Source organism: Drosophila ficusphila, unplaced genomic scaffold (assembly GCF_018152265.1).
Source record: "Drosophila ficusphila isolate 14025-0441.05 unplaced genomic scaffold, ASM1815226v1 contig_855, whole genome shotgun sequence".
Taxonomy (NCBI): Eukaryota; Metazoa; Arthropoda; class Insecta; order Diptera; family Drosophilidae; genus Drosophila; species Drosophila ficusphila.
In genome coordinates this window covers 470,188-484,707 of record NW_025064807.1, presented here as the reverse complement: position 1 = coordinate 484,707, position 14,520 = coordinate 470,188, and the positions used below count along the sequence as shown (strand labels likewise).

General features: G+C 38.4%; 2 protein-coding genes across 3 annotated transcripts; one reads left to right on the top strand and one right to left on the bottom strand.

Annotated features, from left to right (window-relative positions):
• Window positions 1–758: 758 nt before the first annotated feature.
• On the top strand, window positions 759–8,691 carry LOC108100813. 2 transcript variants are annotated; one of them, XM_017204881.2, is made up of 5 exons: window positions 759–819; window positions 4,663–5,012; window positions 6,764–6,948; window positions 7,575–7,768; window positions 8,396–8,691. In XM_017204881.2, exons 2-5 carry the CDS (start codon window positions 4,742–4,744, stop codon window positions 8,565–8,567), a joined length of 822 nt encoding a protein of 273 aa, XP_017060370.1. In that variant the 5' UTR covers window positions 759–819; window positions 4,663–4,741; the 3' UTR covers window positions 8,568–8,691. The 2 variants fall into 2 exon arrangements, with proteins under 2 accessions (XP_017060370.1, XP_017060369.1); XM_017204880.2 differs by having other exon boundaries at window positions 8,372–8,691.
• A 1,655-nt stretch (window positions 8,692–10,346) lies between these two features.
• On the bottom strand, window positions 10,347–12,560 carry LOC108100800. The gene has a single exon (XM_017204858.1). It carries the CDS (start codon window positions 12,531–12,533, stop codon window positions 10,407–10,409), a length of 2,127 nt encoding a protein of 708 aa, XP_017060347.1. The 5' UTR covers window positions 12,534–12,560; the 3' UTR covers window positions 10,347–10,406.
• Window positions 12,561–14,520: the final 1,960 nt, after the last annotated feature.

The following is a 14,520-nucleotide window of genomic DNA, read 5'->3' as shown; positions in this document are numbered from 1 at the left end:
TTATCTTTGTAACCAGTACGTGTATTACTTATCAGCGTGACCTAAATAAACAAGCCAAACAATATTCATTAATTGCTCATCACCAATTTATAAATAGAATCATTGCACAATGCAAAATTCCGTTAATATCACAATCCAAATAACAATGTCACGAAATTTCCCCCGAAATTTCCAATATTTGGCCAAACTCCACCTTAATAGAAGGATTTGCGCTGCAAGGATTTCCGCATCGTCATGCACGGCCCTTTTGCTCCTTTTGGGACCACAAAACACCCACAGGAACGGCGAGATTCCGAGAATCAAATGACGCGTCCGGTTGGCATATTGTTCCGTAAACTCTACTGTCAACAAAGACGCCCTTCCCCGGATTATTTATCACCTTGCCTTTTGGCGTTAAGTCCGTGACGCCATTTCGCGACTTGTTGCCTACTTAGTGGGGCATATCTCGCGCCTCTTAAATAATTGCCTGTGAAATTTTTCACTCGCCAATATCGCTGAGCAGGCGCTAAACTTCTTAAATGTCCCCCAAATATTTCATTGATAAAAACTGCGATGTCTTCGTTTGCAAGGAGGAGTGGCCAGCGAAAGCTTGGCGAAGCTTTTACGCAATTTTTTGGCGCCTCAACATCGGCTCTTCCAAAAACGACGCACTCGTCATCGGTCGACGATAGCGAATCGGGTTTAACATCGGTTTCGGCCTTATAAAAGGAGGCGGCTAACCGAGTCGACCACGCAGTGTTCAACAAGTAGTAGGAGCAACAGTTGCCAGAGGCACGATTCTGGCTTGGCAATTCAATCGGTTTCCAGATTCATTTTAAAGTGAGTGAACAGTGTGTTTCGAAATTTAATTTAATCAAAAAAAAAACCCCAACAAAACCTTATTGGAAAGGTTATGGTCTGTGTTTAAGTAAAACTTGGTCGGCTCTGAGAAAAGGATATCAAAACGTGACGCGAAATCTTAGAAATGCCGTCGCTTTCGTCATCAATTACTGTGTCGTCAATAGTTGACAAAATATGTGACATAAAAACATCAAACAATTTGTGGTTAAACTGTGATTTTTTTCCAAAAAAAAATTTACAAGAAATATATATAATATACAATTACTTCTGACGTTAAAAAACGTGATTTCGAAATAAGGCTTCTTAATTGAATAATAATAATAAGTTCAATTCTATGAAAAATTAGAATCCAAATTGATATATTTTAGCTTATCAACATTTAATTTTTTTATATGTCTTTTTTTTCTTATAGTATAACAATAATAATTTTAAGTAATTCTCATTTCAATAATTTTTAGTAATGCGAGCTTGAGCCTCAACAAAATTATAATTTACATCCATATTGCTCCAATTTGAACATTAAAGAAAGTCCCAAAATAAGTGAGTTTTTTTTATAAAAATTAACTAATTTAAAACATTATAGATATTTAAAGAATACTCAGATTTGTAATTAAGCAGAATATTGTTTTAAGTCAAAACGCTTTAGAGAAATAGAGAATTGCTTATATTCGGCTTGCAACTTCCAAAATATATTTCATTGAAAGTTGCGGACTTGAAAATCATTGATCCTGAATTGGTCTTAATATTTTTTCTGCAAAGCAAGCTATAAATATTTTATCAATGCCAAAAACTCGAAGGAATTTCCACCAAGGTCAAGCCAAAATGTCAAGCGTAAATAAACCAATGAAAGTCTTTGGAAAACAAATAAAAATAGCACCAATATTTGCTGAAAATGTTGTCCAGCAATTTTTATTTACTGACCCCTTTCTCTGTCTCAAACCTCTTAAATTCTACCTGTGAAAATTCCTGGCACTAACCGAGAAATCCTCAAGGAAAAAAGTCGAAAGCATCAAGTATCCAATGCGTTCCAAAGCTTTTTTTATCAGAAAAAGTTAGCATCATACAGGATTTTATCATGAGACCTTATTTACACATGTGAACTTGTGTTTTTTTGTGAGCATAGCAACAGGAAGATATTTCCAAAGGTATTGAATTAAAGACCGCCGGCAATTTCGCATTTTTTGTTCAAGTTAAAGTCATCTTGAAAGGCTAACCAATGTATATCAATGAACTAGTTTATTGACAGCAGAGTCTCATTTATTAAATTCCGATAAAAGAACTTAAGCCAATTTTGTGTATAGAAGAAATCACAAACAGCTAAATATGAAAACTTAAAATAATATAAAGAAAATTGTGTAAAATGCTTAAATCTACCATTTTGTTTAAAAAATGTATTCAAATTATAATTGAAATTACAAGAAAAATTAAATTAATTTTGAAGTATAAAGTAAAAATATTATTAAATTTGTTCTTGAATATTGGATTTGCATTTAGCGTGAAACTTACCCTTCCTCAAAAGTTACTTCCCAAATATTACGTCTGGTCATCTGATTGTCCTTCAAAATCCATTTGCAAACAAAATGTGGATTTGGTTCTTTTGTGACGAAATTTCGGCACAGCTGGTAAAATTCAATAAGTGATGTGATATTGTGTACTTTCCCAGAATATTACACAAGTAGCCCGTGTCTAATTGGCAGGAATCCGGCGACAAATGTCAGATGCACTCGACCAACTCCCCTTTCCCAGCTGTGTTTTCCACATCCTTTGCGCTAATTAAGCAGTTTTTGCACTTCACCTGACAGGTGGTTCGTAGGTGGATTCAGTAAACGACAAGGCCTACATTCCATTGCGTTTGGGCCCATTTCAGCTACACCTTGACTCAATTTAGCAATTAGCCGTGCGTTTATTGCGGAAAAAGAACGTGTACAAAAAGAAACCAAGCGTCGAGTAAAAATGGACACAAATATATATAGTTTCCCTTGCCGCTAAATTAATTTTATTTTACCTTGGGGACTTCGCTATCTAGGGTGAACCTTTTTTTTTTGGTTCGGTCCACCTCATGACATTGTGTCAACAAGTTAATTAAAGCATTTTGACAGCGATTCGTGTCCGCTTTGTTTGTTTCTCATTTGTTTCACTCCTTAAGAATTTCGAACAAGTTTTTGGCTCCCCTAAAAAGAGCTCCAAAAGTGTTGCCTACTTTTTCAAGTGCCAATAACGGCGAAGTAATTGAAAAAGTTTCTGCAGGAAATGCCCTGAAGCATATTGCAATTTATGGTGCAAATTAAGGAAAAGGAACAATTTCAATGCACTTTAAGAATTTAAAACAACAAAATTATCGAAGTCTGAAAATTTTTTCAAATATTTGTACGAAATTATAACTCTCCCAGTTGAGTTGAAAATTTCAATCAAACTTAATCAAAACGTGACAGAAAACGGTAAAAGAAATTGTCAACAGAAAAGTCCCCTGCCTTCAGAAATATTTATTGAACTGTGCAAAACGAATGCTGAACATTTCTTTTTCTTCGATTGGGCGTGGCCAAGTTGATTTATTTAGCCAGGTCTATATGGTTAATTAACCGCACACATTTGGGACAATTCGATTTATTTCTTTTTGTACGAAAGCTTATGCAAAATGTGTTTTTATTTCTGTAAAGCTTTAAGAAAATATTAAAGAGTTATTTTTTTGTATTGAATAAATTTTCTGCAAATTTAAGCTTCTCATTTTGAATAATGATTTTCTAATATTCTTTCAAAAATCCTCACACTTCTATATCTACACTTTCTTAAGCAAACTTTTATTCGGTTACTTGGCTAACAAATTAGGATGATCCTAGACATCTAAACCATTGAGACCGCAAGTGCCAAGAACCCCAAGCAGCTCATTTATATTGCTCGTCAAGCGGATTTTTTTTAAAAAGAAAAAACAAGTAATAAGGGAGGCAATTTTCCAGTGGTTGGGAATATACTCAGATCCCCAACCATGGGCCATGGCTAATGGGCTGAAAATACGCAGCGAAAGAGTTAAACCCACGCGCCCACGTCAACCCATACTTAATTAAATGAAACGACAAAGCCTACAAGAGCGAACCTTCAATGAAACCCTGCTACAGTACCTGAAAAAAATGTTAATAAAAATACAAAAACACCTAGCGTACAGTGGTTGAAAAGGAAAAACCCAGGCCTATACACTCAATAAAGCAAAAAAAAATAAAATAACTACATCTTTATCAGATTTGTTTTCGATTTCGACCGAAAAGAGCTTAACGATTTTTTCAAACATAAAAATATTACTCCCGTTTCTTGGTAACTTATTTGTAATTAATTTTATTGAAAATTCAATCTGAAAAGCATCTCTAAATTTGATTTAAAATATTCGAAATTAAAACAAATTTTAAATTTCCCAAGCTGTGAAAATTGAAATAACCTGCTTAAAGGCTTCGGACTGATAATTAATTAAAATTTTGCCACGACCTCTTGCACCACAGTGGTGCGCGAGAAGAAAGATTAAGAAGCGTCGCGAAACAAAAGCCCAAGAATCAGCCGCCAAGTTATCTAAGAGACGCCTTCTGACGTGAGCCCCCCATTTTGCTCCGCGGACTTCACTTTTGTTGGGTTTTCTCGGTTGTTTGCGTGCTTATATGCGTATTGTTTGCATAAACACAAAGAGCCACCCACACGCAGCATTTTGGATGGTGGCGGGGGTGGTGCGGGTGGTGGCTATGGTGCATGGGACAATATGGGCGGATGGATCCTTGCCCAGTAAATGGTCGTGATGGTAATTACCGTCGTGTACATACATCTCCGCTTTTCGCCTTGCAGAGACATCCCCATCGACGACGAGCCGCGCATTAATCCCGCAAAACATCCGGAGAGGTTGTATAAACAGAGAGACACCGCCATGAAGACCGACATTCTCGCCTTCTGCATCCTGGCAACCACGATCCTGGGCAGCGGGACACGTCACGTCGTCGGCTATCTAACTTCCCAGACATCCACAAATGGAGGAGCCGGAGTCGAGGAGAAAGTGGGCGACCACCAGGGCGTTGCATCTGGGCCACAGCGCCTGCATCTGCCTGTTTTCGGGGTCGGAGGAGGACCCGTTCGCCAAGGACCTCCTTCGCTGGATGTCCAGGAGGCCCAGGAACGAGCTGTTTACGATCCTGGCGATGGTAAGTCGTAAACATCCCTATTACCGCATTTCTTGCATTTGTCGCCCTGACCGTGAGTTAACTTCCAAGGCATCCGCTAATCCTCAAGCGAACAAGAAAATATCTTCTGTATCCCAAGACCACTAAAATGAAATTGTTATGGTTTTCGCTGAAGATTATATTTTTTCTGAAGATTAGTCTACTGGGAGCAAGAAAATCCAGGAACTAAAAATGTTTGATTTAATCTAAATCAAGATGTTAAAATGAATTCAAAAATATTTTTAAAAATATAAAGTCAATTAGAGGAAAACACATATGTTAAACTTTTATATTGACTTCAATGTTCCGGTTATATCAACTCAATATGTATTTAAAAGTGCTAACAAAAAATAACACAATTCGAGGAACATCTGTGTAACTTCTCTTACGCAACAATAAATAACAAAGAATTCCTATTCAACACATTGTTGAATGTGCATAAAAGGTTGGTTTCCAGAAATCCTTTATGGCGCTATTATCTCATCTGTAGCCAAATTCTGTTGCCCAAAAACATGGCATGCACTTAGCCAGAACCGCCGCCAACCATCCATAATGGTCAATGGTGAATGGTGGCCGAGCATTTTCGGTCAGTGCACAATTTTTGAAGTGCCTCGAAATTGTTGTCCTGGCACAATATGGAACATGTGTTTGTACAAAGCACTTAACACGCCCACCAAACCGAGGCGGATAGGTTTTCAAATTTGTTGACGAATTTGATTCGACGTTTGCCTTGGCAAGTCCTCTGCTCCCCAAACCCGCAATGAAATGTCATATCGGATTTGCGATAACTGAACTTGTTTTCCAAGTGATTTGATACATGAGTAAATGGATTGGAAATTTAACAGAAACGATTTGGCAGAATGGGAGCATTTCAACTTCCACAGGTTAGGTGTGAATTTATTGGGGTTTGGGTGATGTTTTGTGAAAGGAAAAAGATGGTTGTATCTCTGATATAATTATTTATAGATTTAATCAATTTAATAGTAACAAAATAAATCACAAGCTAAATCAAAGTTCCTTAAGGCACATTTAGGACCTCTAAATATTCAAAAGTAATCATTTAACCAACTGCCCCTTTTCATTTATTTGTTAAATGAGTCTTTAAATATTCAAAAAGTTGTTATATAATAAAGTTCTCATACCTTAAATTATAAGGCACCTTTTTAATTGCTTTTCAAAATAAAAATAATCAAGTTCATTGACATGAAATTTTGCCGAATTAAGTTTCAGTTTCGCAGGTGGAAAGAAATTTAATAGGCTCTTAAATCTCTGACCACTTAGTGGTTTTATCTGCGTGGGCTTATAGAATCCGTCTGCGAATCTGTGAAAAGGCCCCAAGTGGACAGTGATGGGCAGACTGGATGTCAAAAGCGACAAAAGGCAGTCAAGGAGTTGCAGTGACTGCTGATTTGACTGACGGACGTGGTCGAGAAGGCCCACAAAGGGAGGGAAGCGCCAGAGGGGGCATTCAGTAGCCATAAACTCATTGCCGCCAGTCAATTTCCGCCAGTTCATTGAAACGACAGCGCCGCCGGGGAAGAACAGTCAACCAGACGGACGAACAGACAAACAAACTATTCGAACTTTCAAATATCAAGCGGCGGAAGTTTCTGGTGGCGAGGAGACGGGCATTTAAATGGAATAGAAATGGCGTGGCTGTGGTCGGATTAGCGACAGCTTCAATAAACATTCAAATCGCAAGTAAGGTCTTTGGTTTGCTCATTTCACGGCAGAATTACTACGCGCCCAGGAACTCGACGGATTGGCGGTTGTTCCACCGGGGCCTGAATTCTCCGACGCGGTCTACAACGAACTCCAAATGGCCAGCAAGTTCGAGGTGCTCAAGAAGATGGAGGAGGATTTGCGGGCCGAGCAGGAACTGGTGGACAAATCCGCTTTGCTCATGAAAATGCTCGAGGTGAGTGAAAAGGCAATGAAAAGACAATGGGAAGTTTTATGAAAAATCCCATGCCCTGCACAGAGAAAACTACACTTGAAATTTAATTAATTTGAAAGTGTAAATAAAATCGATTAAATGCTTTTATTTTTTGGAAAAATTAAATTGCATATAAAGTAAAATCCCAAAATCATAACATTTTGTAGGGTTCAGTTAAACCAAAAAAAAAATAAAATAGGTATTGGTAACTTTGGTTAAAAAACCAACTTAGGCAATGTAAATGTATTGTATTGATTTGATTAAATGATATTTTACCTTTCTAAGGAAAAAAAGTCACTTAAGAATAAATATCTAAATACATTTTTTGGTTATAAAAATAATTCATTTTTAAACGCTCTTCTTTATTAAGTGTTAACAAGAAAAAGTTAAAGAAATTTTTAATTGTGCGTAAAATTTAGTTTTTAAAGTAATGAAAAATTTGTTATAATTTGATATAATACATATACATAATTATTATAGAATTTAAATTTAGTTTGCGTTTCTCTTCTACAAAAATGTAAATAGATTTATGTTTCCTTCTCAACAATTAATTTGATGACCCACAAATTTATGTCAATATTTTTTCTGTGCACTTATTTTCAATCCAGGATCCCTCACTGGAAACGTTGCCGCTGGTGTACGTCGAGGAGGAAGAGCCGGAGGCGGTGATTCCTTCCGCCGGGGCCGAGGACTACGCCGACCTGGAGAACGCAGTTCAGGATTTGGTTTTGGGCCAGAGCAAGCCGAAACGCTCGCGTTATTATCGCAGGTATCCGTGGAAGCGCCACAACAAGAATCGCGGGTAGGTTGTTTTTCCAAACATATTCCACCCACACCTCCACAAGTCCAATCCAAAAATCCCCATCAGCACTGTAATGAGTTCCAGCGATTGCTAATTATTCAAACCCAATTATCATTTGTAGTTAGTGAATGTTGTCAGTAGCCCCTACGCAGAATTAAATCCTTTATTTTTAGAGCTTTAACCGGAAATCTTCAAAATGCCAAAACAAGTCAATGAATTTTATATTGACTTTAGCTGAATTTAACCCAAGAATGAGGGTCTGCTTTTAAAGTATTTACTTGTGGCTGACTACAAAAGTGTCTTTCTTACAAAGCAAAAATCCGTAAAATTCAATTTGATAACATTTCAATGGATAAAAGCATGACCCTTAAAATTGGCGAAAGAAATATGCAAAGCAATCCTGGCAATTTGAGGAGCTTCCCCGCCATTACCCTTAGTAGACTTCTAACCATGAACAACTTACTGTAATGCATTTATCAGAGTCTCTTTAGGCCCGAAAAAGCCAGACACCCAGAATCCCCAACCGCCCACAGAGAGATCGATATTATTGATAGCCGAAAACGTGAACGATTTTGCTAACTACATAACTATTACCATTATCAGTTCTTACATGAATTCTATCAACAGCAACTATGAACCGGAATTGCGATATGCCTGTACGCCTAGTAAGGAGGATATTTTTAAGCTGCTGGTCAATCTGCACGAGAATCGCAAGGGCAATCACAGCAAGACGGTTAATTTCTGCAACCGCAAGCGTCCTGCCAAGGCGGTCTTCACCAACATTAGGTTCCTGGGCTAAGTCGAAGGATGTGTGGACATTACACTGATACACAACAACAACAACAAAACGAAACAATAACAAAAACACCGACAGGACACTGACAGACACATATGTATACCAAAGCATCAATTGTACATTCTTGCTGACAAAGTCGAGCGCCAAACTGGAGAACAACAAGCACTAACAATTAGCCTAACCAATTAACCAACCAACTAACCAACTAACTTACTAACTAACTACCCAACTAAACGAACTAATTTAAAGAAACACTTTGTTGTCTGGTAGGAATATAGCCCCTTGTGTGGCAATTAAAACGCCACAACCCCAATGCCCCAACCCTAATTCTAATTGTAGGCGATTAAAACTTTTATAACTCTCAATGTGTTGTATATACTAACTAAATAAACGAAGTTGTAGTAGCACCCCTTGTTAGTTTTTTGTGGTCGTTGTGTGTGTGCTAATCCATACAATTGCAAAACGTTGCCATATCACTAGAAAGTCTCGTAACGTCTCTCGGTCCATGAAACTAGTATTATAAAATTACGAATGGAACCATACAACTTAATGCTATATCAATGTGTATATACGAGTATATGGAAATATATTAATATGTGTACGTATTATCTACTTACTGAAAGCAACTATCTCTAATGTAAAGTCGAGAAATATATATATTTCAAATAAACTTACCAGTTACGATTATTCTTGGGCAATTAAACGGAGATAGTGAGTCTTTTAATTGACGTAAAGGGTCGGTAGATGCCTTGTTGGAAAAACATCTTTAATACTAAATAAATATTTAAATAGTCCCAAGTACTTAACCCCACAACAAGATGATTTATCTGGATGATTAAGAAAAAAAAAACAACTTTAAAGTTAGTAGGAAAAACTAATTATAGAAAAATAGTTTGTAAATTCTATTTTACTTGTGGCGAAGGAAAGGTAATCTGTTCAGTATTCATTTAAAAATAAAAAGGGATTTCTTCTCTATCATTTTTAGTTTGCAAAATTTTATATACTATACTAACTAGAAACTGGTTAACAAAATTCTCCGTAGAACTTTTTCCAAAAACCTTGACAAGCCATTTCCACCACAAACCCCACTCTTTGTATTTCCGCATAAGTACTGCGATTGTAAACGAGTCGACAAACTAACACCTTCGGAAGTGCGAATGCGCCACCCTGACATTGAGTTTGAGGTTCAATGGAGCTGAGATTCTGGGCCAACTATTGCCCAGTGTTTGCTGAGACAACAATTGTGGCAACGTGGTTATCTATTTGGATAGCATCTGTTTCTGCGGATGACAACGGAGCGGAAGAGTGGCATTTAGGAGTGGGTATAGATTAGGGTGAGGGAACTCGTGCCTCCAGCTGGTAATGACCACCGAGCGTGTAAACCTCCGGCGGATGACTAAGCGGAGTGAAAAGAGGCATTCTTTATCTTATTTATTTCATACGCTCGCTATGACGTCAACACAATTGCCCAAAAACAGATACAAACGCCAAGATCGCAGATTGATGCAAAAAACAGGAAAATCATTGTTTGTTACATGACACATAATGGCTGTATTAATAACGTACTTTAATGAAATTAAATCTCAACCAGGAAGCATTAGTTTGGGTGTTTTCGTTTCAACTATTAATCATTTCAAGAAAGTTAGTGCTATTAGAGAAATGAGTTAGGAATAAACACATTTTTTTAAACATTTTTTTATAAGCGATACAACTTTCTCGTGTTTTTATGCTGAAAAAGTTGATTTAAACTCCTTTTTAATATTCCTAATTTTTTTTATTGGCTCAGTAGTTTTTTCACATTGTTAAACAAAATTCAGCTACATAAAATTATTGTTTATTTAGTTAGCCAAATATGTTGGGAAACCAGCTTCTCAGAGGCGAGAAGCACAAGGGTTTTGTCAACCAGAGAGAGTCGACAGACAGTTTAAGGACCTCCATATAATCGAAGGAGCAACTGCTTTGCTCGAAGGCTTTCGTAACCACTGGCGAATCAATCTTGGGTTGAGACACTGACTGTGGTTGGGTTGTGACCCCCACATGAGCCTTGTCCTCATCCCCATCATCCAAAGCTGAGCGTGCGAAGGCCTCATCGCCATCGAAGTAATAAAATTCCTTGCGGGTTGAATTTGTTTCCACAATCCTCGAAGGTTGCTGGGCATCGATTCCACGGGCAAAGGAAATCCTTCTAGTTGTTCGGTAAGGAGTTGCCGGAAAAGGTACAGGATAACCACCTAAATAACCAGGATATCCAGGCTGCCATATCTGAGGTGTTTGTGGCGGCAATCCCAATTGTGGTTGCAAACCCACTTGGGGCCACAAACCCAAACCTCTTTGAGGTTGCTGCGCTTGCAAGCCCACTCCGAATCCAGAACCTGCATCCTGTCGACAGCCATCGGAGTCCTGATCCTGGAATATTTCAAGCAGAAAGCCATTCGATGTGGTGCTACTCGATTGTCCAATTCGCATGCGCAACGCCTTGCGACCCTGATCCCAATGCGATTTGTGGACATATCCCGAACGACAGCCGCAGTATCGCTGGCCATCTATTTCCAGGAAGTCGCCATTGCAGGTGTGTTGACCTCCAAAGGCGCCAGGGAATCCTCCTCCAGGAACTCCTCCTCCGGTTCCCCCGCCAAAACTTCCTCCAATCGAAGCACCTCCTGAATTCTGTCCAAGATCAAAGAACTTGAACTGTATCCTCAAGCGACAGACATTCGGAGAACTCTTTTCAATGTAGAAGACACAATCCCTTTGCTGATTGGGCAGCAAGTAGTTGAAAACAGTTCTTGGAAATCCAGGACTTGAGAGGTAGAAGTGATTCTGGTTGAAGCTGCTGGCACAGCAGAGATCCACCTGACCACCGAACTGCTGCAAAGTCTGCGAATCGTAATCCTTGAGGGTTACAGTGTGCGGTTGAAAGGACGTCGTTTGATACTGATCGGAAATCAGGGGCAACTCTTGCTGTTGCTGTTGCTGCTGCGGCAGTTGAAGTTGCTGCGGATGTTGCTGGTGGAGTTGCTGTTGCTGCAGGATCTGTTGCTGCAGTTGCTGCTGCTGCAGGATCTGCTGTTGCAACTGCTGTTGTTGCTGCTGTGGAATTTGCAATTGTTGCTGCTGCAGAAGTTGCTGTTGCTGCAAATATTGCTGATGTTGCTGCTGCAGGAATCGCTGTTGCTCCTGCTGTTGCTGCAATATTTGTTGTTGCTGTTGTTGGGGCAAACAAGGCGGTGCGTGTTGAGGAGGTAGGCCTGTAGGTGGTGGATATGCCTGAGGAGGTAAGCCTGTAGGTGGAGGATAAAATCCAGCAGGATAACCAAAACCAGAAGGCAATCCCAAGTTAAATCCCAAACGATTTGGATTCGTAAAGTTAAAATACGGTTCATTTGGCTGCTGTTGTGCAGGTTGCTGTTGCAAGTGGTGATGATGCAGCTTCTTCGGTGGCGACTTGGCACTCACTTGCACCGTGTCCACATCCACATCCTCCTCATCCTCATCCAAACCCCTGGCCACCAAATCCTCCCTTTCGCAGGCCAAACGAGTGATGAGCAATCGAAAGCCGCCGTTTGTCGTCCAAGGAGATTCATCGCTTAAGAATCGCAGGCGCAGGATTCCATCGGGAGTGTGATACTTCTTGATGCCCAGAACCTGACCACACAAGACATCCATATCATCGCCATCGTTATTCAATCCAATGGCCAAATAATCCCGACTGCAGTTCTCCGAGAGTTCCAACTTGAAGTCCAGAAACTGAATGTGAAACTTTGTGGGGCAGCGGTAAGGAGATCGCACCACATAATCCCAACAGGTGTTAACAGGATAGTTATCCGGATAGTTGGGTGATTCTATGAGACTCTGCCGCTGTCTGTAGACACCGTGTAAACCGCACTGGGGCAACTCATCGTGAACAGCACACCAACAGCCCAAAGGGATAACACTCAGCACTAAAACTAGGATTCCTGCCAGCTCCATTTCTATATCCGTCCGTTGGCAACGCGCTCGAAAACGCAACTAACTTATTAAACTCAACTCAAAAACGATGTTTGCCTGAAAGAAAAGTAACATTTACATGGGCGCGTCGCAGGTTTCACTGGAAAACAATTTGCACTTTTGTTTGTGGAGTGCGCAACAAAAGCGTTCACTTGTCTCAAAAAACCTCATTCATAAGTCGCGTTTTAGTTCGATGAACCGCAGGCGAAAAGTTTCGGATGGCCAACTAGTTTTGTAGGTGCCAAAAGCTTCATAAAAGTGGCAATCCATTAGGTTACATTCCTGGCGAAATTTCTTAGATAATGAATCATACGCCAGGGTTCTCAACTTGTTTATGGTATGTCATCATCAAGATCATATAGTTTATCATATCAGTAAAACATAAAAACAATTGCTACCCTTAAAATGATTATTTGGCGCACTTATAAGTCGTAAGCAGTAAGCACTCCAGTTCAAATATTATTCTTCAGCTTGACTCTTTATAAATACTTATTGTATATTTTATTATCTTTGCTTTCGTTTGACAAACATTCACACCTCATTTCCTTTACTCAGTTTAACCAAAAACGGAACTTACATAACTGGCCAACAAAAATACAAAATATGTTTGATCGTGGGAGCGCATTGGGCAAACAAGGCACGCTCCCAAAAAACCGTGTCGAACAAATAAACAGCTTTTGACATCATACTCGAATATCTCTTCTTGAAAGATCTGCCGCTTTTTGTTTTGTTGTGGCTTAAACCGGCTTATCACTAAGCCGATTGGCTAAAGGTCCGCAGCTTCTTCTGATAAAAATTTTATATGAAGTTAGCCAAAAACAAAGATTTCGGGGACTCCAAAAAAAATAGTTAGAAGAGTGGCAAACAACTTCTGGCATATCTTTCTTGTTTGCATATGCATTAAATGACTTAACACTAAGCTTGTGCAGTACGTGTTTTTCAATAAAACATGAAATTAGTTTGGGGATCATCAAAATCCGGAGCTGTAAACTCTAAAATGCCCATTAGGTTCTAAATGCTGATCTGATCACAATTTTATTAGTTTGCTTTAACGATCTTAAAAGGTGTTGGTTTTTATATATGTATTATTTTCCCTATTCTCATATAATGCAAGGTAATCCGTTTAATTTTTTTCAAATTTGCCTTATCTATACCCGGTAAGAATTTCTTTTATTGAAATTATTTATAACCATCAACGTAATAAAAAAATAAAAGTTTTCAAATATTTTCCACTATTTTTTAAGTTGTTTTGGGTTACTTTTTTTTATAACGAGTTCAAAAAAATTTTCAAATATAATGGGGGAAAAAAGCAGTTTCAAAAATGCTTTTTAACAAGATTCCATTTTTATTTAAGCACCTAAAGCTTTGTTCTTGTTTAAAAATTTTCTAAAAAATTAATTAATAAAAAGGTTTAGCAATAACCAAACTTCTTAAAAATGTTGTCTTTATGCTAATATTCATCCACTGCAATGATGGATTTATACTTCTACAAGGCAAGCGTTTTTGTTATTTGCTATACGTTATTGGTAGAAACTATGCTATCTGAACAAGTGTGTGATATTAAAATAAACATGTCTTTCCCAATATTGCGAAATATACAATTTTTGGTAAAAATGTTTAGCTTGTAAAAAAACTTTCTAGGTCTTTTAAAATTTCTGGTGAGGGCCAAATAAAAGAGATAACATCCTAATCATTTAATAAGCACGTATTGCATCAGAGAGCCATAATGCATTATCTAATTATATAAAAAGAATGCAAAAAGTTTTGGCTAGAAACGTAGAATGCAAACGGGATACAAGAAATGAGATTTGGCTTATATGCTTATCTTTCCAAAAAATGCAAAAAGTTTTGGCTAGGAACGTCGAGTGCAAACGAGATACAAGAGATGAGGTTTTTAGTCTTTGTCATTATCTGTGTAACTAGTCACTAAGACGGTAATATCTTGAAATCCGTAAGTGAGAGTGTTGAT